The sequence below is a fragment of the Delphinus delphis genome, chromosome 7 (assembly GCF_949987515.2).
Source record: "Delphinus delphis chromosome 7, mDelDel1.2, whole genome shotgun sequence".
Classification (NCBI taxonomy): Eukaryota; Metazoa; Chordata; class Mammalia; order Artiodactyla; family Delphinidae; genus Delphinus; species Delphinus delphis.
In genome coordinates this window covers 55,393,520-55,417,271 of record NC_082689.1, presented here as the reverse complement: position 1 = coordinate 55,417,271, position 23,752 = coordinate 55,393,520, and the positions used below count along the sequence as shown (strand labels likewise).

The following is a 23,752-nucleotide window of genomic DNA, read 5'->3' as shown; positions in this document are numbered from 1 at the left end:
TAGAGATTAGCACATATCATCCAGAGATCCTGGACTTCCAGCTTAATATCACGACTGATGGGATATTTGGGTCAACTCCCTTGGAGGGTGGGGGGATGAGTATATTTTGCCTGGAGGAAGGAGAGTGAATCACATTTTTGGTGATTAGAAGGGCAAACAGTGGTATGTTTTCACCAACTATTTCTGGCTTTCTACTTTCTGGGCACATGGAAGGATGGGCACTTCCTGGCTGGGTGGGATCATGTGACCAAGTTCTGGCCAATGAATTGTAGGCAGGGGGACAGCATTTAACTTCCAGTGTAAGACCCACCCGGGCCTCTGCTGGAATGATCCAGACAGTAGCTGCTCCCTCAGCCCCAGTCCAGGATGAGGACAGAGGCGCCAGCCATGCCCAGAGGCACATGTCTCCAGGTGATGTGTTAGTTTAAAACACTGAGATTTTGAGCTTAGTGATAACACAGCCCATTCTGCCAACACACTTGCATCATTTAAAAATGCTGATTAGTGCCTCCTGTGTAAGAAAGCATAAAACACTAAGAATGAAGGCTTTGGAATCTCATCTGCTAGGATTTGAATTCCTCCTCCACCACCTACCAGCTATATGCCTGGCTACGTATCCTTTCTAAGCCTCATTTTTCCCATTGGTGAAATCGGAATAATCACTGTATTAGTTTCCTAGTGCTGTCATAAATTACCACAAATTTGGTGGCTTAAAGCAACAGAAATGTATTCTCTCAAAGTTCTGGAGGCCAGGAGTTCAATATCACTTCACTGGACAGAAATCAAGGTGTTGGTAGGGCCATGTTCCCTCTGGAGGCTCCAGGGGAGAATCTGTACTTTGCCTCTTTCAGTTTCTGGTGGCTGCCAGCATCCTTCTGCCTGTGGCCACATCACTCCAATCTCTGCCTTGTCTTCACACACCTTCTCCTCTTCTGAATGTGCCACCTCCCTGTGCCTCTCTCTTATAAGGACACTTGTGATTGAATTTAAGGCCTACCTGGGTAATCCAGATAATGATGATGATAATGATAAAGGTGGTCCTTAACTTAATCACATCTGCAAAGACCCTTTTTCCTTCTAAGGAAAAACCATCTACAGGTTCCAGGGATTAGGACCTGATATCTTTGGGTTGCCATTATTCAGCCCACTACAGTCACAATACCCACCTCAGGGGATTTTTGAGGATTAAATGATATAATACTTATAAAGCAGTCATTTAACATTGGTTATTTAGTCAATAAATATTAGTTTTTTATTGTTATATGAATGTATCTTATTTTCCCTTAAATGTCAAGTCTCAGGATACCAAGTTATCATTTTAGACCCCGCAGCCCATCCAGTAGGTGCCTCATAAAACCAAAAGAGCTATTAACCAAATACTATCAAGGTAATAAAGGACCTTTAGTTGGGTAGTTATGGGATTAAAAACTATTGTAGCTCTAGAACTAACACTTTTGGGCAGTGAAACCAGAGAGGTGGTAAAGGCATTAAATTTGGGATACAAATTAAATTAGATACTACACATTTTGGCCAAAGAGCCCTCTGATCTCTAAACAGACTTTAAAGAAAAAGAAAAATAGAAATTCCTTTTTATCCTTGTTTTTTTTTTTTTTTCTTCAGATGTAAAAAACTGGACCTTGTACTAAAACACGGTTACCTATTCAAGAACACTACGTATGAAACTCCTGCCTTAAGAAATGGTCAAGGTGTTATTTGGATTTAGTGCATTAAAAAAAATCTTACAGAGTCAGAAATATTATTTCTCAGTGGAAGCACGATAAAGAAAGGCTGGGCAATAAACCGTCGCCCTAAACCTCGTGCTATTTTTTACACCACGTTAATACTGATGCAAATTGACTCAGGTTTCAGTGCCTGGTAGACAGGGCTCTGGGAATACTGTCCCCCCCCAGTCCCTCCTCGGCTGAGATCTGTCATTAATCACCACTCGCCTGTCTGGAGATCTCCCACGGTTTGGTCACGGCTCCAAGGTCACAGGCTGTCATTAACATTGATCTGAAAAACAGAACCAAACAAAACAGCCTGAATAATCTTTTGTTGCATTCCTAAACAAACCCGTCCTAGATACATACATAAATAAAATGGGACCCGGCCAGCTTACATCTTCTTTTCCTCAACAAGGGCAGCACTGCTGACAGACCCATGTTTAGCACCTCCATCATGCAGCCGCACTACTTCGGAAGACAAAGCTCGCACACACTCTCGGTGGCCCTTTTGTTTTGCCTGCGGCAGATCAAGGAAAGCCAAGCACTGCTTTCTCTATACCTGAACCAAGCAAGCTCTGCTTAAAATAATTTGTAATGGACGATGCTTTTTATTTTTAACTCTCAGCAAGGGAATCAGTATATAATACTCTATACATAGGTCATAAACCTGTTTACCAATGTATCACTGATTGATAGGGACAGAAGAAAACCCACACCAAAAAGGCAAACCACATGCCCCATTAGGGGCTCCTGAATTTTCTTTCTTTCTTTTTTTAAAATTTTTATTGGAGTACAGTTGCTTTACAATGTTGTGTTAGCTTCTACTGCACAGCAAAATGAATCAGCCATACATATACGTATATCCCCTCCCACTTAGGACACCACAATGCATTAAGTAGAGTTCCCTGGGCTATACAGTATGGTCCCATCAGTTGTCTATTTTATACGTAGTATCAATAGTGTATATGTGTCTCCTGCATTTAAGATTTGCGGGGGAGAACCACACAGTTTGACTCCAGTTTACTACCTGGCTACAACCATATTTTATAAGCGTTACGAAGAAGAAACATATTCAGCTACAGCTTTCATTAATTTGAGCCCATAAGAAAGTACAGGAAATATCTGAATCAGATTTTTGAGGGGCAGATTTCTATTGGTTTAGAAATCTAGAATCCAGATTGAAACCTGGATATAAAAAACAGGGGGAACAATTCAAATTGTAGATAACTCTTGTATTTCTAATTGGATGTGGTGAGAAGGGAAAAATCAGGCACACTCTTTGTCCAAAATCTGCTTTCTTTTACTAAAACCAGCAGCGCGTGATGAAAACTAACGAAGGATCTGAGCTGGGAAACCACATCTTGGCTAACTCCTTTTGGAAGAAAGGAGTGTGTTGTCAAAGGTCAGAGGGCTGCCCTGATGTCAGGTGTTAACATTTCATACCCTGCTGGATTCTACTGCCTTGGAAACATGTCTGCTTCCCAGATGGCAGGGCATGCCTGGATGGTGGTAGGGTTTGTGTAACTTCTCCAGGAAACCCTCCAGGGAACAAGGCAGACCGGCAAATAACAATAGGTCATTCAAGGCACAACCAGGCAGCTCCAGCATGAGCAGCCCTCTAGGAATCAGGCACCGTCTAATTCCAAACACTCCTGTGCTAAGCCCTGTGCAAAGAGACACATCAGTCTATTCTTCGTGCTTCATCTTTTGTGACAAGCACTTCTACAGTGCTTACATGTGCCTGCCTCTGTACTAAGTGCTTTACCAACTACCTACTAACTAACTACTAACTAAATGACTCCTCATCACAAGATGCTGTTATTTCTATTTTACAGAGAGGTCAATGGCAGCATGGAGAGATTAAGCAACTTTCCCAAAGTGCGTAAAGGATTCAGGATTCTGTGCTTATCGCAAAGCTGCCAGAGCCCCTCTTGCTAAACTCCAGTGATTCTCATTTTAGGTTCTGCTGGTACCAGAGAGGGACATGACTGTAGGTAATGCATTAGACTTTGTAGTCTCTCTCCCGGACAGGAAATAATCTCTGTGAAGCTGCCTACTTGTACCATAGTTGGATAATTACTTAAGTTCCATCTGCTTGATAATTTGAAACTTACTTCTCAAATTCATATCAACATTAATCAGTCAATCAACAAATTTATTGAGTATCTGCTAGGTGCTCTGATGATGAGAATTCTAATAGCTACCATTTATTGAAGAGGCATTAGAGGGTGATTTACATAGTCTCTATATGAGGTAGGGATACTATTATTATCTCCATTTTACAAAGCAAATAGTGCTTTGCATTCCTGGATCAGAGAGTTCGGGTACCTTGCCTGAGGTTACACTGCTAGGAGCTATCAAAGCTAGGATTAGGATCCATATAGTCTGACAGAAGAGCCTCTACTTTCAATGAATACTCTGCAGTGGAGCAGAAAGTCTGTATAGAGAAGGAAGACTGAAAAAGACTGGGAGGGAGGACGGTGGAGTGTCTGAAACCTTTATCCAATTGGTGTGGGGAGTCAATGAAGGTTGGGGACACAGGAGGAACCTGGCCAGAGCTTCAAGGAGAGAACTTTAGGTAGTAGATGTGGAAATAGTTTAAAGAAGTAGAGAATGGAAGCAGAGAGACAGTAGGAAAGCATAAATTGATAAGGTCATAAAACAAAGGAGGGGAGAGGGGAAAGAAAGTCAAGGATAGGGTTGGGAGCTTGCACAGGAAGGATGAACAGAAGGAGGCGAATGGGCAGTTTTACCTTATTTTTTAGATCAAGCCTCTGTACTTGAAAGGCCTTCTCTAAAATATGAGAGCAGGGAGGGAGTTTATAGCAACTGTTTGAGTCCTGAGGTCTGCACAACTCTAGTGCATTTTAGAGCTAGGTGGTACAATCTGCTTAGTGTGACTGCAGGAATGAACGGTCAGGAATGTCCTCTGTGGGGCAGGAAGGGGACAGTGTGTTCCTAGTGTATCTGAGACTCGCAGCAGCTCCTTGTTATCATGCCTCTCCTCCTCTAGGAGCCAAAATTATTTGGATAACTATCTTGTGATTATTACTATTTTCTTGTTTTTCTCTACTTTTTAAAAGCATTAACAACTCAAAAGGAATACACTGTAATTTAAAAGATATATCCAAATTCAGTAAAAGATTACACGTATGAATTGAATTTTATGCTTACCATACAAAAAGATTACACCTCGCAGTCTGCATTCTGTTTCACTGTTTTAAATTTTGAACACAAATACAGACCCCAAATGGTCAACATAAAATGACAGAATGGAAGTAACTCAAGTTCTGTTTCTTTATCTTTAAAATCACCGAGCTATCATTGTTTATTCTGAATATATGGTTTAAAAGCAGAAAGGTGATGTTCTCAGAGGTTGGAGACACAAACTGCATCTGGAGTGAGTGCAGAAAGTTCCGAACCGTTAGCAACTTACTCTTGAAAATGTGTCCGGAGTCCACCTGTGCCAGGGGCTGACGGAATAACTGGACGTTCTTAGAATTAACTTACATGTATGATAGATGCACAATGAAAGGATAAGTAATACTGTGCTAATTTGAAGCGTTCATAGCAATTATTTTGATACTCAACAGTAATCTCAGCCGTTGTTTAGAATTTATTCCAACAAAAGATTTTTCTCTGGGAGGAGCGTCTCATTGTTGACATTGTTTAGATTGCAGGCACATGGTGATGATAAAAAGCAGACCAACTTTTAGTTGGTTTTATTACTATTTCAAAATTCTCTAAGACAGTGCTCCCCCTGAGCCCCGCCAGCTGCCCGCAACGTGCACATGGTCAGAGTCCAGCTGTGAAATTGCGGGGCGGGGGGGTGGGGCAGAGCTGGGGGAAGAGGAGAGTTCCTGAAGCATCTCACCTCTGTTTTATGTACTGTGCTTCTAAATAAGATTTTCTTACATATGGGGTTCCCTGCCGAAGAATTTGAAAACGTCTGTGGGAAAACACTCAGGTGGAGACATGGAACGAGTGCTGGCATTTTACGAGTTGTGCTCAGGAGGGAGGCCAGACCCAAGAAACCCGGTGGGACCATTTGTGAGGATGCTGAGGAAAAAGAGAAGAATTCCTTGAGGGACGATTACACTTAGGGGGCAGTGGGGAGGAGGAAGCACTAGAGAAGCACAAATAGGAGAAGAAAAAGTCAGAAGAAAGTGAATATACAGAAGAGCATGGGCTTTGCAGAAGCCAAGGCAGGGAAAAGTTTTAAGAAAGGAAAGGCCAACACAGTTAGGGCTGCGAAGAGATGGAGGAAGCTGAAGAGAACAAAGGCTGTAGGATCTGATCCTTAGGAGGTGACCGGTGACTTTCAAAACGCACAGAAATTACATTTCAGCAACTAAATTCCTCAGTGGAGGAATTCACTCTAAATACTAAATACTCTGTGGTAACTTCATACTTTGGAATACTATGCAACAATCAAAGATGATACTGGTATGGACATGGAAAGAATTCCAAGGCATACAGCTGAGTGAACAAGTGAGTCCAGACTGACATGTAAATATATAATTTATGTTAAAATGAACAAACAAATCTACACTAAATAGTATGTTTCCCATGGGTACACATGTATGGAAATGCTGTGACAATAGTCTGAAAAGAAACAAGGAATTGCTAACAGAGCAAAGCTATGCACAGTATGGGAATTGGGAATGATGCTCAAAGAACTGGGGGGTTATCTGTAATTTTACTTTGTTTCAGAAAAATATATTCCTGTCATTACTTGTGGGATTAAAAATGATTTAAAAAGAAATAAATTGCCTTGTAAGAGGTTAGAAGGAGTGTGAGTGAAGTGTGGAATTGAGAGAGAGAAGAAAATTACGATTGGACTTGAAGAAGGAGGAAGATTTTAGGGATTTTTTTTTTTTTTTTTTACTGAGGAGATGGAAGCATATTTTTTAGGCTTAGAGAGGTCATGCTGGGGGGAAAAAGAAGTCAGCTTTTGAAAATGCAAGCCAAAGAAGTATAATTGACACAGCAAGGTCAGGGGTCGGGGTGGGGCAGGGAGGTGGAGGGACTGGAATAGGACACGAGCAGAGATGCTAGTGTTGAAGACAGGAAGGGTCCTTCCCACCCTCACCCATCACCAGCCCCCTGCCCCTGCCACCCCACCGGAAAGGATGCAGAAAAGGTCTGTAAAGATAACAGATATTGATTTGTAAGACAAGCACAGTTGTCTTTAATTCCTCAAAAAAAAGCTAACACAGAGAAATAGTAATGCAGAGAGGGGAGAAGTAGAGCGCCCTCTGGTGAGAGAGTGAGAAGAGGGAAGCGGCAGGCAGGGCTCTGTGTTCTCAGATGGAGGCGGAGGTCTTGCACGTGCATGCGGGCCAGGGCTGGGGTAGGGATCTCACTGGGGGTGATGCCAGTGGTCGCCTGGCTGTGGAGCAGACACACTGTGCCCAGAAGCCCAGAAAGCTCACAAGCTTTCCCAGAAATGCTTAATAAATCTGGAACAGGACTAATTCACCAGAAAGTCTGGGGATGGGTGAGATGGGGACAGTGGAAGGACAGGGTATGAGAGAAAGAGGAATAGTGCCTAACCAGCTGGAGTGGCTGCAATCAGGTGGTTAAAATGTGCCACATAAAAATGATGGTTTGCTGCTGTCTTTTCTAAACAACTGGGAAGAAGTCCTGTGAAAAGTCTAGAACAGATTCCTTATTTCCAGCACCAAAATCTTTTGATTGGTTTTCTATCTACAATGTCTATTGTCTCTAAAAAAAACCCCAAACTAACTCTCACTTTCCTTTGTTCTGTGTAGCTGTTTCCGGAGATTCAAAAATCCCCCCTCTCCTGCAATTTGTATGCCTGCTGAAACGGGACCAATTCAAACATCATTTTCTAATTTTGAAGGCAAATTTATGGAGAGGAGGCAAAATAAAATAAATTAGAAAACGAAAAGACACATTCTCTAATTATTCAAGTAATTTCTGAACGTTCTGAATGTAAGCTTTGTTACTTTAAAAACTACTTGTGTGCTTTTAGCACTGTCAGAAAAGCATGGCTAAATCGTCAAATAATGAAGAAACACATAAACAAGAGCTGTTTCTTACCGAAATATATCACGATGGTTTTTGATGTTCCAATCATATTCTCCTTTACTGACAAGTTCGAAGAATTCAGTTCTCCTCCTGCATGAAATCAAATGAAAAAAGAAAAAAAACAAACCCTGGAATGAAATTTCTCAGTCTGTGCGGTGACATAAACACATTTATGGGAAAATATAAGACCACCTCAACCAAGTAACTTAATATTTGAAATCATGAGGCTAAAGTGCTATCAAAATAAGTCACTTTAAAAAAAAATGTTGAGGCTTCAAGAAAAAGCCACAATCATTTCTGAATGTATTTACAACGGAGGAGATTATCGAGCCACAAACACCTGCATTTGGGATTACTTGATGTGAAGCCCTGTGACTCTTACTGAAAGTCAGAGAAGGGAGGCAAGGACACATAAAAAGCGGGAAGAGTTCCAGAATGTTCTTTTATCATTCAACTTAGAACTGACCTGTATGATGATCCAAGATACGATAAACTCCCTGGTAGTAAATTCAGGACAAATACTTTTGTAGAGGTTAGAAGATAACTATTTCACCATTTCAGTGCTTAAACACATAGGCTATGGAGTCAGAAATAACTCTGTTTAAATAATGGTTCAGTCACTGCCTTGCTCTGCAACTTTGGAAAGTCACTTAAACCCTCTGAGCCTCAATTTCCTAAGCTCTAACTTGGGGGTCCTATTTGCTGACTCAGTTATTGTGAGGATTAAATGAGACGACATGCAACGCATTTAGCATGTGTCTACACATTTTAAGTGCTGGATACACACGCATGTGGAAACACATTTGGAGATGTGTAGATATGGAAAAGACAAGAAGGGAATCCTCTCAAATTGTGAATATAGGGTGACATTTCTATTTTCAAAATCTTCCTTTAGTCTAGTTATATGATTTTCATATTTATAGTGAGAAAGGAAAAAAAAAGACATCACCATTTTTATTCTTTAAGAATCATTTCCCAAGGTTTCACTCTCTTGGCACTTCCTAATGAGAGACCATTTAAAGGATTCTGGCACGCTGTTTCCCGAAGTGCATCCTACAAAATGCCAATCTTAGGAGGTGCTGCATGAAAAGGAGTGCTCTGGCCGAGTGGGTATGAGAAATGCTGCCTGTGATATACCTCTCTAGAGACTCACCATGACAATAGCCTTTTGAAGGCTCTGCAAAATACTGAGAAAAGCCTACTCACCCTGACTTAACCACAGAATCCCATAGCACTGATGTTTTAAGGAATACACTTTAGAAAATAGTACCATGTCATTTATGGTGGAAATCAGAGTAGGATCTTAAACACTTATGCTGACCCATTGTAATCTGGGGGGACAAAGGACAAGATGCTGAGTGCTATTGGCTTCTCTGTTTCTTGTCTGGAGTCCCCATCACCAGCTGGCCAACAGTATGGACTTCTTGCCACCTGATCAGATGGACAACTCAATTCACCTGAAAGGGGGCAGGTCAGGAAGACAAACAGGTGACTCATTTCCTTATTTGAGACACAAAGGCAGGGCCTGGATTTGCTTCTTCAAGTGGGTACAGGTCAAGGTCACACCACGGATGGAATAATCTCCCCAACAACATCACTGCACCTTTACCACCTTTTTCACTTGCCCACTCCCTTCTTTTTGACCATGGTCATGCCTTTTTCACATCACCACCACTGACTGTGATCTGCAGTAGAAAGAGATGGCGGAATGGAAAGAGCCCACGTCTGGACTCACACAGACCTGGGCTTGATGCTGACTGTCACTCACTAGCTGTATGGTCCTGGGCAAGTGGTTCCACATTGCTGAGCCTCAGTTTCCAGCTCTGCGGTGAATATTTGCAATGAGGTGCATCAAGTGTTTGGTACTGGTAGATACTCAATACCTGATAGCCATGGTTGATGTGTAAATAATATTAACGGTATTACTGCCAACAGTGATACACACTGGACTAATTGGACTTTATGGAGATTGAAGAGGTCATCTACTTCTTTTTTCTGCCTGAATGGAAATTCTTCTTCTTTTGAATAATTGTGGAGCAGAAAGTTTGGTGCAACAGATATTTATTGAACACCTACTGTGTGCCAACTCTTTACTAGGCTTTATGGACACAAGACAATTTGTAAACATCTCTGAGTTTACCAGGGGTGATCAACAAATACAGGTAATCCCCCTTCAAAGGTGATGCTAATGATAATACTAATGATACTGGGACTAGAGTGAGGTTAGAGAGAGACTCGCCTTGGGTACAAAATTCAAGTGGGTGCCCCAAACTCAGTAATCAAGACAAATAATATCTTAATGCAATGTTTTTAAAAATCAGCATAAATACAAAAAACCCCATGATGAACAAAACATCAAAATTTTAAATAAAGACAGGATCTGACGCTGCACTCTTCGTGACCCACCTCAGTTGCCTGCCGCTACTCCTCACCCTGAGGAGGCTAATATTTGTTGGGCCCTTATTATGTTCCAGGCGGACTTCCTGGGTTCTGTCACTTATTAACCACATGACTGACGTTGGGTAGGTTATTGAACTTTGCTGGGCTTCAGTTTTCTTGTCAGAGAAGAGTAACAGCAATAGGATCTATCTTGTTAGGGTTGGTGGGAGGATTCAATGAGATGATTTATGTCACACACTTAGCAGAGTGCCTGGCACACAGTAGGTGCTCAGTAAGGATTAGCTACTGTTATTAAGCTCAGAAGGGTTGAGTGAACTGGCCCCAGGTGGTGAGTGGCAGAGCTGGGATACGAACACAAGCTGTTGGAATAATGGCTGCCCCAAGCAGCTAAGATGTGCTCAGGGTGTCCTGGGAGCACAGAGGAAGGCACTTGGCTTAGATAGGAGAGTCATGGAAGATCATGGAAGGCCTTCTGAAAGAGCTTGTCAGTCATCATCTCTGTCATCATAAGCACCTGGATGTCTTTTCAATCCTATGAGTTATTCTAAGAAATCATTAGAAGGCAAGCTCTATGAGGACAATAGCCTGGCCCATTTTTGTTCACCCCTGAATCCCCAGTGCCTACAACAGTGCCTGACATGTACCAGGAGCTCAATAAATATTTGTTGAGTTGGTGAATGAATGAAGAAGATGATCTCAGAAAACTATTCATTAAAGAAAAAACTCTTTAGACACTGGTTCCACCTAGATTCCAATTGTTCTACACTCTTCACAGCTGTCATTTGGAGAGATTGAGATAAGAAAACAACCTAAAACCTATCCAAGAAAAGCCCTGTCTTGAAGACTAGATTCTAACTTGATCCAGGTGGACAACATAACAAGTTGGGGGAAATGTAAGAACACCGTTCCCAACCAATGCCTGACCCTTCCTCCATAACTATTGGAATACCTGCTGAGAGTATGTTCAATATATGAGACATAACATTTTTGATGTAAAGTGGAAGCATATTACCTAGGCGTCTAACTCAATATAGAAGTTTGTTTGTTTTAATTGCAAATGTATGACATGCCAACCAAATAGCACCAGAAGAATAAATCTCCATGATTATGAAAATTTTAACACCTAGAGCTGCTGGTGTGAAAGTCTTAAATCAACTGAACCCAAAATCAGTCATAGGCATCACATAACATTATAACAAAGCCAGGGTCTACTGCATCAGGACAAAAGGGAATATCCACTATCCCTAGGGGGTGGTAGGTAGAGGAGGGGCAGAAGGAATCTTTTCATAGAGAACAGAAAAATGTGGCATACTAATTTTATTTTTCTCCACTGACAAAAGTGTGGCTATTTCTTTTCTTTCTTTTTTTTTTTTTTTGCAGTACGCGGGCCTCTCACTGTTGTGGCCTCTCCCGTTGCGGAGCACAGGCTCCGGATGCGCAGGCTCAGCGGCCATGGCTCACGGGCCCAGCCACTCCGCGGCATAGGGGATCTTCCCGGACCGGGGCACGAACCCGTGTCCCCTGCATCGGCAGGCGGACTCCCAACCACTGTGCCACCAGGGAAGCCCAATGTGTGGCTATTTCTTGATAGGTTCTATTTATTCTGGCGTCCCAAGGTTTGGATCCCTCTTTGCCTCTCTGTCTGTCTGTCTCTATGTGTGTTTGTGTACATAAATCACACACACACACTTATATATAGGTAAAATTGCTGGGTCACAGAATGATTTCTATGTTTAATTTGAGTTTTCATTATAAATACAGATTGTTAGGGGTATACGGAACCTTTGAAAAAAAATCTGCTGTAATTCTCTCATTTATAGATGAGGAAACTCAAGGTGAAGGAAGGTGAAGTGATTTGCCCAGGGTCCCAGGGTAGTTATGGGCAGATCTAGGTAGATTCCGGGTCCCGAGCTTCCCAGTTCTGGCCCCCTGAGATAATCTTTATAAACTGTGTGTTGCATGAACGGGGGCAAAATAGGCTTGCATGCTGTGAAAATCTGGACATAGGTATAATGGCATCACAGGCTGCTGTACTAAGGAAGTACCCAGTACTGAGTACCACGGTGGGCACCAGACAGAGGTCTTTCCGTCAACAATGAGATGCTCCAAAGAGCTGCAGATGGCCCAGACCAGATTGGTAGTCTGCAGCTCTAGGTGGTGTATTTCTGACCTCCTCCTTAGAGATAATCGTGAAATTCACTGTGCTTTTGAGAAATTGGCCCACACAGATGCTCTTTTTAACATCTGTATGTGTATGTGTATATAGATCATAGAGTCAAAATCAGCATATGTGAAACTGTTAGAAATAGGAGTGCTTTTAAAAACATGGGGCTGCTAAAACGAACATTTGAAAATCCACAAAATTATATAACGCTCCCTGTATCCAGACTCCTTGTCATGAGGAAATATATCATTAACTTTTCAAGCAGATCATTGGGAACCTTGGTTTTCAAGGACAATGGCAAACACCTCAGCTAGTGGAAAGCAACTTACTGGAAAATCTCATTTATAATCATATATGTTTTTATTAGGCTTTTATTCTGCTCTCCTGACATACGTTTCACTCCGAAAAATAGCAATCTTTAAAAAAGCACCATTTGAACAGCACTGCTAAAATTACCTTCAAAAATAATTTTAAAGATTGGTTACCAGTCACCCATCACTACATTGAAAATTTTTCTGGTTTGTAATTCATCTACAAGGCACCTTTTATTTGTAAACTGAGAAATCACCAATCCTGTGTATATTTTAATCAGGAACATTTTTTGTAAATTTATATAACTATACATGTATATATGGACACATAATCTTTATCTATTTATCTAACTGTTCTGAATCTACTAAAATTCTATGAATGTTAGGAAGGTTTTACTGCTGAGGTGGAAAATCATCATTGTGACTCTCCTGCAGTTTCAACTCCAGAATTGTCAGACGTGTGGAAGGAGAGTATAGGGGACGGGGTGGAATGGGTATAGGGGAGGGGAATTTTGTTCTTTCAGCGTTCTTGCAGCTCATTCAACAGGCAGACCATACATCTGCAACTGATTGCTAAATGCAGATTCTGGAGACACTTCTGGACTTTGGGCATAAAAGCATCAGAGAGGAATAATAAATTAGTAGGCAGATGTTAATTCCAGTAATTATGACTAAAGGCAAAAAAGTCATATATTTTATTTTGAAAGTGAATTGTCTCCCTGTGTTAGACTAGCACTGATAACACATGACCAGCTAAGAACCTGAATGAAATTACCTGTTAGGTGCTGTGCTGTTGGTGACAGCACGAATAAAATTGGCAAATGCAGGAAATGGAAAGACCAGAATGACTCTCAATATTGAAAATGACAGAAAATTAGACAATACAAGGCCCTAACTGTTAGTTCAGTTGATCCATAATCTCCAGGACAAGAAGTGGTCCAAGGGGTGGCTGGATAGAGCATGCCCTAGTTGCCCCTGCATTTACTTGGCCCGTAGCACTCCCCACGATGTGGTATTACTGTTTTTCTCACTTTTACACTGGGTTCTCAGTCCCTGAAGGGAAGAATTATGTCTTCTCTGCCTGTGATCCCCAGCAACTAGCACAGTGCCTGGCATAAAGAGGGCATCAGTAAGTGCTAGTGGATAAATTTCTCATGTTTTATTCAGTTGCAATATCACGTGGATGGGGATATGAGGATAAATAGATATAAAATGCTTTGATGTGCATAGAAAAGTACCAAAATATTTCTTCCATTAACCTGTCACTGTGTCTGTTGTTTTACCGTTAGAGTAATTTCCGTGGGTTAATTCATCAGCTCTGTTAAAATATAAGAATGTTTGGGAAAGAACAATGGGTTAAGCCCTGTAAGTCATTACACCTTACTATGCATTAATTTATCCTCTTCCTTTCCAATATGGGGCTAGTTGAGTGTAGGCTACTATAGAGGTTGAAAACTCTGAACATAGTGGACTCTTAATAAACATTTGTATGAATATTCCTGTCTGCATAGCAGTAGAAACATTTGTTGAGTTCCTATTGTATTTTATAAAATAAATTATTTTGGATATTAGTTTAATTTTTAGAAGGATAGTCAAACCATAACTCCTAACAATCTAAGACAATTTAGTACATTTTGTTGTCATCATCAGATGCTTTTGAGAAATGCTACTTATTGCATCCCTTTGGAAAGACAAAGACAAAGAAACCATTAGACTGGGCATTTTCCATAATGGCTGATGAATGCTTGCAGAGCACAAAGGGAAGTGAAAAATTTTCAATTTGAAGATTAGTCTGATGAATTTAGAAAGCCAACCAGAAAAGCATTAAGCACCCAAATGGGTTTATAAAATCTGAATTCTTGGATAATTCTCGGTTTAAATAGTGATCTGAGGCAATGTGGCATGGAGACATGTCACAGACAACTTGATGACTTTGGGTAAAGTATGTGCCCTCTCTAAGCCCAGGTATCCTTATCTAGAATATGGGGATAACAATATCTACCTTGCAGGCTGATATGAGAATTCAATATCAAAGAGTTAATATTTTGAGAATTTATTATGTCAGGCAGTGTGTCAGGTTTGGGGGCTCCAAGAGTGAGCTAAAGAGGAAGATGTCTGCGTTCATGGAGCTCCCATTCTAGTGGTGATACAGGGAGATACTATGCCTAGAACAGTGCTGGGCATGGAGCAGGCACCTGGTAAATGACGGATATAGTATTCTGTGGTCACAACCTGTTGGGGATGAATGCTAAACAGTTACTGCTACCTGAGAGCAACAGCTTCCACGACTGTATTAAAGCTAAAGAACTGCCAACTTCTGATGTCCCAGGATAGCTCAACAACAAACAAGGAGCCTCTACTTGCAGTCTCAGCCCCACAGGTGAGGCTCCTGAGCAACTCTCACTTGGAGCCTCCACCCTACCCACAGCCTGCTGGTGGCATCAGCAGTTTGTTCAGTTGCCACCGGCTTGATATCTAGTGGGTCTGGAACTGGCATTACTGCTGCCCTTGGTGCCCAAGTATTTCCAGGAGTGGCCTCAGTTTCCCCTTTGGTTCTCTTAAACTAACTGCAGAGAGAATGACAGAATAGTTACAAGCATTTTGGAGTCTAAATACTTGGTTCCAATCTCAGCTTTACCATTTAACATGGTGAGCAATTTACTGAATCTCTCCAAACCTCAGTTTCCTCATGTGTATGATGGGGTCAATAATAGTACCTGCTCTGACAGAACTGCTTTAAGTATTAAATGGAATAATGTATATATAAAGCTCCCAAGTGAGCACTCAGGAAATTTTAGGTGTTGTTTTTATTACTAATTGTGGAAGATGCAAGGTCATCTTTGTTGACTTCATGCAGACAGTCTAAGGCAACTACGACATCTCTTTGAAGTTTTAACACTTGTAATTTTGGATCTCTCTCTCTGTCTGCCCCAACAAGTGCCATCTTTTATGGTCCAAATTTTATTAATTTTTCTGGCTGAATGATTCTTTTCTTTATAAGGTACTTTAAATGATCGGTGTTATCAAATTTAAATTATTTAATCTAAATTTTAATTATCTTTCATATAGGTAATCTCCTTTGGCCACCACAAGGACTCTAGGAGCTCGGTATGGGTGATGTACCTGTTCCCATGTTGCTGACAAGGAAACCAGGGCAAAGAGAGATTAAGTGAGTGACTCTCTCAAAGTTACATGGCTGTTACCAATAGGGTATATCTATTCCTGCTTGAGATGCTGAAATTACTATTTAATTATCAAAGCCATATTCACTGCGGGGACTCAGAAATAGGCACAGAAATCAATTTCAGAAAATCACTCAGCAGTAACTGGAAAATGCTTTCAATGAGTTGGAAAATCAGACTAAAGACTTAACCCCCAGACTTAGGTTGTGAAGCCTAGAAATTCACACTGAGGTTTTGTTTGATTTTCTGTTTTTTAAACTTGTGAATTCTGCTTTCACCCATCATTTGTAGTATAGAATCCTGAGCATACCCAAAGCCATTAGAAATTAAATTTACAAGGTTTTGTGGTTGTTTTTAAAGGAATTCCATATTTCCAGGAATTTTACATTTTTCCCTTTTGGCTCATGGCAGGAAATCCTGCCTCCAGGAATGAGTCATAACCTCTCTGCAAAAGGACTGGATCTTTCTCCCTGCCTGCTTTGACCCCTTCTAGAGTGACTTTCCCCTTCTTAGGGGAGGAAAGCAGTGAGCTTCCTTTTTGGTTGACCTCAACTGTGTCAAGGCTTTTGATTTAAGTAGTCAGGGCAGAAGAACCAAGGATGATCCAAACTTCTAGAAAGGGTACAAGGCTGCCCCATTGTCCACCTTTCTTCAGCCGTTGCTGCTCCAACCAGCACCATGGCTCCTGCCTCGGCTGCCCTGTGCCTTGCTTACTTTCCTCCCTGGCACTTCCCTGCGCCCATGCATGGGATGGGGAATGGCTGTAGGAATCCCCAGCCCTTGGGCATGCACGTCCTGGAAGTGCATGGAAGTTTTAACTCCCATGGAACAGCCTCACTGATAGAGGCTGGAGGCTGGTGGGTAATTCTGAGGTGCAGCTTATACAAGACTTTTCAGACAGTCCCTGTGGTATCAAGCCCGACTGACCACAGTGGTGACCAACAAGGGAATGTGTCTTTACAAGAGCTTCCCTCCTTCCCCATTTCACTGTCCCAGTCCCCCACTCCTACTCCTGATGTTACCTCCAAAACTAGACTATGTGCATGCAAACCCCTGTCTCTGGCTCTGCTTTGGGAGAGAGGATGGGAACTCATCCTTCTTTTCATAATAAACCAATTCATGTACACCTGGGAAGGTCAATGTTTCCATGTAATGCATCCCCAACTTAAATGACAACTACTTCTTAATTCTTCCATTAGAGAAGGAATACAGTATTTGTGGAAAAGCCTTGAAACAGGAAGTGTGGGTTCCAGCTTAGCCACTAATTAGTTATGTGACCAAAACTACACTATTTAACCTTTTCAAGCTTAGTACCTGATCTACAAAATAAAGGAGATGAATTGGATTACATCATTTCTAACATCCCTTCCAATTCCACAACTGTATCTCTGTGAAATAAAAGCAACTGGGAGACAGTTTGTAGTAGCTGCTTTCCCCCTCATTAACCCTAGGAATTGTTTTGCCTAAAAATATGGCAGTACTTCAATGCAACTTTAGACAGGCAAGTGAATCAGCCTCCTGAAGGTCTAGATTAGAGAATGAGCAGCTATTCAGAAACTCAAAGAAACAATAAGGCTGACAAAAAGAGAACAAGCCAGCTTTTCTGGAGTCAGCAAACATTAGCCGGGGCTGCAGCATTAAGATAAGAGCAGAGTAATGAGAAAACGAGTTGCAGCCAACTTCCTTGACTGCATCCCAGCGGTCACTCAGTGATTCGTCACATTCCTAACAGGGCTTAATGAATGCACTCCTACTGTTGACATTTTTTTCTCCCTTAGAACTTACTTGGAAACTTGGTTTGGGAAAATGCCTACTTTGAGAAAAATAACACAAAACCCTGCAAGTGTCAGACACAGGAAATAAGAATATTAAAGGGATACAGGCTTCCATAAATAACCAATTCAGGAGCATCAATTCAGAAAAAGATGGAACAGCATGACAGTTAAGTCAAAATGAGGGCCACAAAACATGCAAAATAAATAGCCTATAAAGCAAATGAGGTTGTAGATGCCACCATTTATAAGACATACAAGACATTTATAAGATATAAGACTTTCATAAGACAGATAACATAGGTACTATTATCTCCATTTTACACATGAAGAAGAGAGGCTCAGAGAGGTAAATAATTTGATGACACACAGCTATGTAGTGGCAGAGCTAGGATTTTTTACTTTTAAAATATATTTTAAAAATTAATTAAATTTATATTTATAAAAGTAATACATACAACAGTTAACAAGTCAAACAGTACTAAAAAGCATATAATGAAATAAAGCAGTGTTTTTCATATTGCTGCCTTGTTGTCCTTTGACTGTATTTCTCAATGCTTTCATTTGATTTTTATTTTGGCCATCATGTTTTTAATTTGCAAGAGCTCTTTCTTCTTCTACAGTTTGCTCCTATTATTTTTTAAAGCATTCTGTTCTTATTTCATGGGGGCAATATTTTAGCTCTCTAAGGATATTAACATCAGTTTTTGGTTTTTGTTTTCTTCCTCTCCCTGTTTTCTCTGAATTCCATTTATTTTCTGTTTGTTTTGGTCTCTGCATTTCACATGCGAGACTTTCATAAAATGTTCTGTGATCCTTGCTATCTGCATGTTAAGAGTACGGCATTAAAAGGCTAAGCAGGAGTTGTATGTGTGTGTCCCACACACACACTGCATACGACACATTTATACTAAAAATTATTCATTGTTTATCTGAAATTCAAATTTAACTGCATTTCCTGTACTTCCATTTGCTGAATCTGAGAAACCTGGATGTGTGGCTTACAGATTCTGGCCTCTGGGTGACTGGGCTGTGGGCTTGGGGTTTCAATCCAGAGACCTGTTCATCCCTTCTTCTGATTTCATCCCTTCTTCTGAGCTCTGTGTCTCATTCCCACCTTAAACTTTTCATCCCTTCTTCTGAGCTCTGTGTCTCATTCCCACCTTAAACTTTTCTCAGTCCAGAGTGCTTTCTTTCATTTCTCCAGAGAATAAACCTCTGCCCTTCTCCAGGGATAGAGGAAAGGGAGTTATCTGGTTAGGCTGGTGGAGGACTTAGTGGGCTCTGAGTGTTCTGAAAAACTGACTTTTTAGTAATTTCCTTGTCTTAAGCTGTGAGCGTCGCATTCACTTTTCACTGGTACTTTTTGTCTCTAAGCCCCAAGCAAGGCTCTGCAAGACAAACTGGCTTGCTTCTCAGAGTTGTCCTCCCACTTTCCACTCCACTCTGCCAGATCAGTTACATTCATCAGCTGGCCTTCCATTTTCCACAAACGGATTATCTCTTATCAGTTGTTTTGGGCCCTCTCTGGTTCTCTGATTTACGCCTCTTTGTTTTTGCTTTTAAATTTATTTGGTGCCATTTTAGTGGCGTTTCAGAAGGGAGAGGACATAGACACTTGGGCCCAATACACCAGGTTTAACTAGAATGCCAGAATGAGACTTAAATCCAGACCAATATAATTCCAAAGCCTTTTACTCCTTGCACTGTACTGTGTCATAACCCATTCACTAGAGACCAGCAATAAACACCTGTGGCATAGATTATCCGTTGTCTACTCAAATATCTCTCTTCCCTTTCTTTCTTAGTAATAGAACTCCTAGACTTTAGCAGGGCATATAATTAACCAAAATGAAGCCTTCCTTTCCTAACCTCCCTTCAACCTAGGGATGGCCAAGTGACTAAATTCTGACCAATGAAATGGAAGTGGAATTGTTATGTGAAGCTTCCAGAAAACTCTCTTAAAAGATAACTTGCATCACCTTTGGTCCCTTTCTTTTTTGTCCCTTCCTTCCTTCTGATAACTGGAATGTGGATATCTTGCCTGGAAAATGAGCAGCTATCTTGGACTCAGGTGGAAACCATGTGTTTGAAGGTGGCAGCACAGAATGATAAAGTAGCCTGGGTCCCTGATGACTTAATGTAGCTACTCTGCCAACTGCAGATTGCTTATCTCCAGATTTCTTTTATGCGACAAAGAAGTAAGCTCCTGTTATTTTGGGTTTCCTGTCCCTTACAATTGAATCTAATTCTAACTGATGCAGTGCCAAGTACAATAAAATTCAAAGGGAGTGACATACGCTTCCTGGAAAAGGTGGTAGAAGATAGTTCAGCCAGATGGGGAAGTGGAGGAAGAGGATTCCATGTAGGAACGGTGAGATGATTGGGGAACTAGGGCCATTGCATAAGGTGTTTTCACAGGGTAACATGCAGTTAACTAACAAAAAGGATTATTTTTTCTGAAAAACAAAAAACAAAGGGTAACATTAGACCTGTCTGGTTGGAGTACAAATCATGCTGGAGAGAAGTGGAAGATAATAATGAAAAATAGTTGGGGGCAGATTATGGAGGGAGAACCTTGAAATGCAAACCAAGTTTAGAGGTTGCTTTGAAAGCAATGAAGCCACTGAAGGCTTTTAAGATGGGCATTGGAGATGCAGGTCTAGAATGTGAGGTAGTATTAGAGTGAAGAATTTCAGGGTCTTCTCTATGCCTCTATAGAGGTAATATAGCACTGAGGCCAGGGGAGTGAATCTGAGTAGAGTAGAGAAAGAAGAACATGGGTTCAGGAACTCATACGTAGAAGCAAGGAGAAAAGAAATCTATAAGGGATCCAGAAAAGGAGAGAGGAAGGCAGATGGATGTTGCGGAAGAAAAGAGAGTAGAAATTGACAATGAGAAATCAGTAAACCTGTAGATGTCTCAAAGAAGCTAGAAAATATCAGAAATGAGTAAATGACATCGAATTTGGGGACAAGGAAGTCTCTGGTGACCTCTGAAAGTACAGCGCTGGTAGAATGTGAAGGTGGACGCTGGTCTCCAAAGTGTAAGTGGGTGTTAGGAAAATAAAGGTACTCATGTGCTCCATTTATTTTAAAAGGTGGGCAGTAAAAGAAAGGTGAATTGAAAAGCAATTAAAGACCAAGGGGTCAGGTCAAAGAATTTTTTAAGGAAGGGAAGTTGTTTGGTCTTTAAGATCAGAGCAAACTGTGCATATCAGTGAAGGAAGAGATAACCAGGCTGCCAAAAGAGGTGGTACCCAAGGGAGCAGGTCTCACAGGAAACGAGCGGGATGGAATCGCCAGCTCAGATGGAGGCCTGAGCTTTGGGAAAAGGAGGACGGCTCTTCTGAGAAAGAGAGCTAGAGGAGAGGCAAGGAATGAAGGCTGGGCTTTCTGGTCATCCTTTCAGCAACAAATCTTTTTCATTAGCATCATCATTGCCATTAGAGATCTAACCAGAAATCATAGTCTAAAATAGCAATCTTAGCCAGTCTCTAAAATAAAAATGGCCATCACTTAGTTTCAGCCAAGAGTCCCAAACAAGGCTCATAAAACAGAGGAAAGATATAAATCTCGTGATTGTAGCCCTGATTGTCTTGTTTTATAGACACCACACTAATGAAGTTCTCTTAGATGAGGGGAAAAAAACAACAACAAAAAGTTTAGGTCATTTACACATTGATATCAGTGCTAGAATAACAGGCAATCCCTAATATGGACCTGAAAATTAATTACAGCTTGAAACTTTAGATATCCATTTGTCAAATAGATCAAATGCCAATACCTACTCAAAGTACAGCGTGAGGTCTGTTGCTAGTATTGACTGCTTCAAAAGCTGCATAAGGTCACTGTATTCCTTGGAGGACAAATTAGCAAAGATGTTGTGACCCTGGAACGAGAAAGTACAAAGTCACAAAAGACAACGTTAAATCTGAGCTTGGTGACTACGTTTTTCCTTTTTTTTTTTTTTTTTTAAAAAAAAAGGTTTAGAAACATGATAAAATCATTTTCTAAAAAGCTTAATGACATTTTGTGCAACTACAAACAGATTCCCTGGCAAACACAGCAAAGCTAGGAGTACAATCATTGTTGAGGAGGAGCACCAAGGGACACTTTATTATGCTTAGTCTTGAAGACAAAATTGAAGAGTGTTTGAACTCATCTTCCTCAGGCCACGTTTGTGCCAACAACTCCATTTAACTGCCCACGTCCTGTGGAATTACAGAGCGGAAAAGCTGACAAAACTTTCAGGAATCTTTCTGACCCCGATATATCAATACACACTAGTCTCACTAGTAAAGACTTAAGTTGGCCTTTTGGAAGTATTTGCTCTGGCAACAAATGACTTCAAGGAAGAGAAGAAACATTAGACCAGTGGTACAAATGGGGGTGATCTTGGGAATGGGCACTTCTAGCAATGTCTAGAGACATTTTTCTTGTCACACTGAGGGACGGTGCTACTGGGATCTAGTGGAGAGGCCAGGGATGCTGCTAAACATCCTACAGTACACCCTACAGACCCTACAACAAAGACTTACTTGGCCCAACATGACAATTCTGTTGAAGTTGAGAAACCCTGTGTTAAGCTGTGAAGATACGTCTGGATGGAGTGTGTGAAATTCAGGACAGTGAATAATTACTGAGTAGCTAGAATGTATAAGATACTGCTCTAAAGATGCCTTTGGCCTTGAACAACCTGCAAGTACACCTGTGTCTCCATACCTTTGAAAAGCACACCTTTTTCCATCCAAATTTGTTTTAGCCACACTAGACAGTTCCACAGTATTTTTAATAAAGTGTGAAAAAATCCTTTTTTTTTTTACATCTTTATTGGAGTATAATTGCTTTACAATGGTGTGTTAGTTTCTGCTTTATAACAAAGTGAATCAGTTATACACATACATATATCCCCATATCTCCTCCCTCTTGCGTCTCCCTCCCTCCCACCCTCCCTATCCCACCCCTCTAGGTGGTCACAAACCACCGAGCTGATCTCCCTGTGCTATGCGGCTGCTTCCCGAAAAAATCCTTCTTTAAATGACTGACAATTCACTTAATTTGCTTTGAAAGTTAAGACTTCATTTGTCAGGTTTTCTTAGCTTGAGATATGAACTCATAAACAGGTGGTCTGGGAACTGGATCAGTTTTAAACCTAGCGTTGAGAGCCAAAAGATGGTGCAGAAGGAAGGCAGTGAAATGACTGCCTGAGAATATTTTCCAACGAGAGGTACATTAATTCTTCCAGGGAACCAGAATATCAATTGGTAAATTACTACCTACCAGGTACCAGATGATAGATAATCTGCTTCCTTGAGTTAATTTATCTCATTGGGGGAACCCACCACTCCTTAGAGACTAAAGTATATTGGTTCCACCTGGGACCAGGTCCAGTATTAATAATAATTTTCAAATGAACTCTTCCAGACCCTTAATTCAGCCATTAGGAAGAAGACTGATAACTAAAGGAATGCCACACCATAATTCTGCCCAGCATTCTTTGCCTCAGCCTTGCCCCATGGATCAATCACAGGCTGGTGTACTGGGGCCTGGGAAAAAGTGGTTGGGACCTCTGGAATAGTGGTCATCTGGTTCCAGCCACACATCTAGCATCTCTCAGGGAAAGAAATATAGCTATTAGGAGCCAGTTACAGTAAAACCTAATGTGGAGTCCAGGAGAAAGTTGGTCTGAATTTGAGGATCTTGATTATTTTGAGAGTGCATTTTACTACTTTTAAAGGACATAAAGTAACTTAACACAATTTATAGTTAAGAGAGTGACAAAGCCAGCCAGGTCAGCTTTAATAATAACAATAATAATAAAAGTTAATTTGCAATCAATGTATTGCTTATATGTAAATTGGCCTTCTACAGTGCCTCAAGGGTTTGGTCTCTAAAATAGATTAGTCTCCCTAAAACACTACTTCTACTCCTTGTTTAGGGAGGAATGGTATTGATGGGTAAAAAAAAATGTAGAGGAAGAAAGGACTGGAGCAACTTTCTTCAGGCTATCTAACCTCTCTGTGCCTCTGCATTATTTGGAAAGTGGGGTGGTGATGACATCTGCATTTTTGCCTTTCTGATGGGCAGGATGGGGCAGGGCGGGGGGAGCATCAGGGCAGAGCCTGAACACACCACTGCTTGGT

General features: G+C 41.1%; 1 protein-coding gene and 1 long non-coding RNA gene across 2 annotated transcripts in view; one reads left to right on the top strand and one right to left on the bottom strand.

Annotated features, from left to right (window-relative positions):
* The window catches only part of LOC132428534 (uncharacterized), a 111,461-nt gene extending 103,709 nt beyond the window's left edge, over positions 1-7,752 (top strand). Inside the window, exon 4 of the long non-coding RNA XR_009520143.1 lies at positions 7,499-7,752. This is a non-coding gene — a long non-coding RNA (uncharacterized lncRNA). The remainder of the gene's footprint in view (positions 1-7,498) is intronic.
* The window catches only part of PDE11A (phosphodiesterase 11A), a 414,214-nt gene that overhangs the window by 35,239 nt on the left and 355,223 nt on the right, over positions 1-23,752 (bottom strand). Inside the window, exons 15-17 of the mRNA XM_060016528.1 lie at positions 21,398-21,498; positions 7,791-7,868; positions 1,950-2,013 (exon numbers count right to left, since the gene is read on the bottom strand). Of these exons, the coding sequence (XP_059872511.1) occupies positions 1,950-2,013; positions 7,791-7,868; positions 21,398-21,498 (243 nt within the window). The remainder of the gene's footprint in view (positions 1-1,949; positions 2,014-7,790; positions 7,869-21,397; positions 21,499-23,752) is intronic.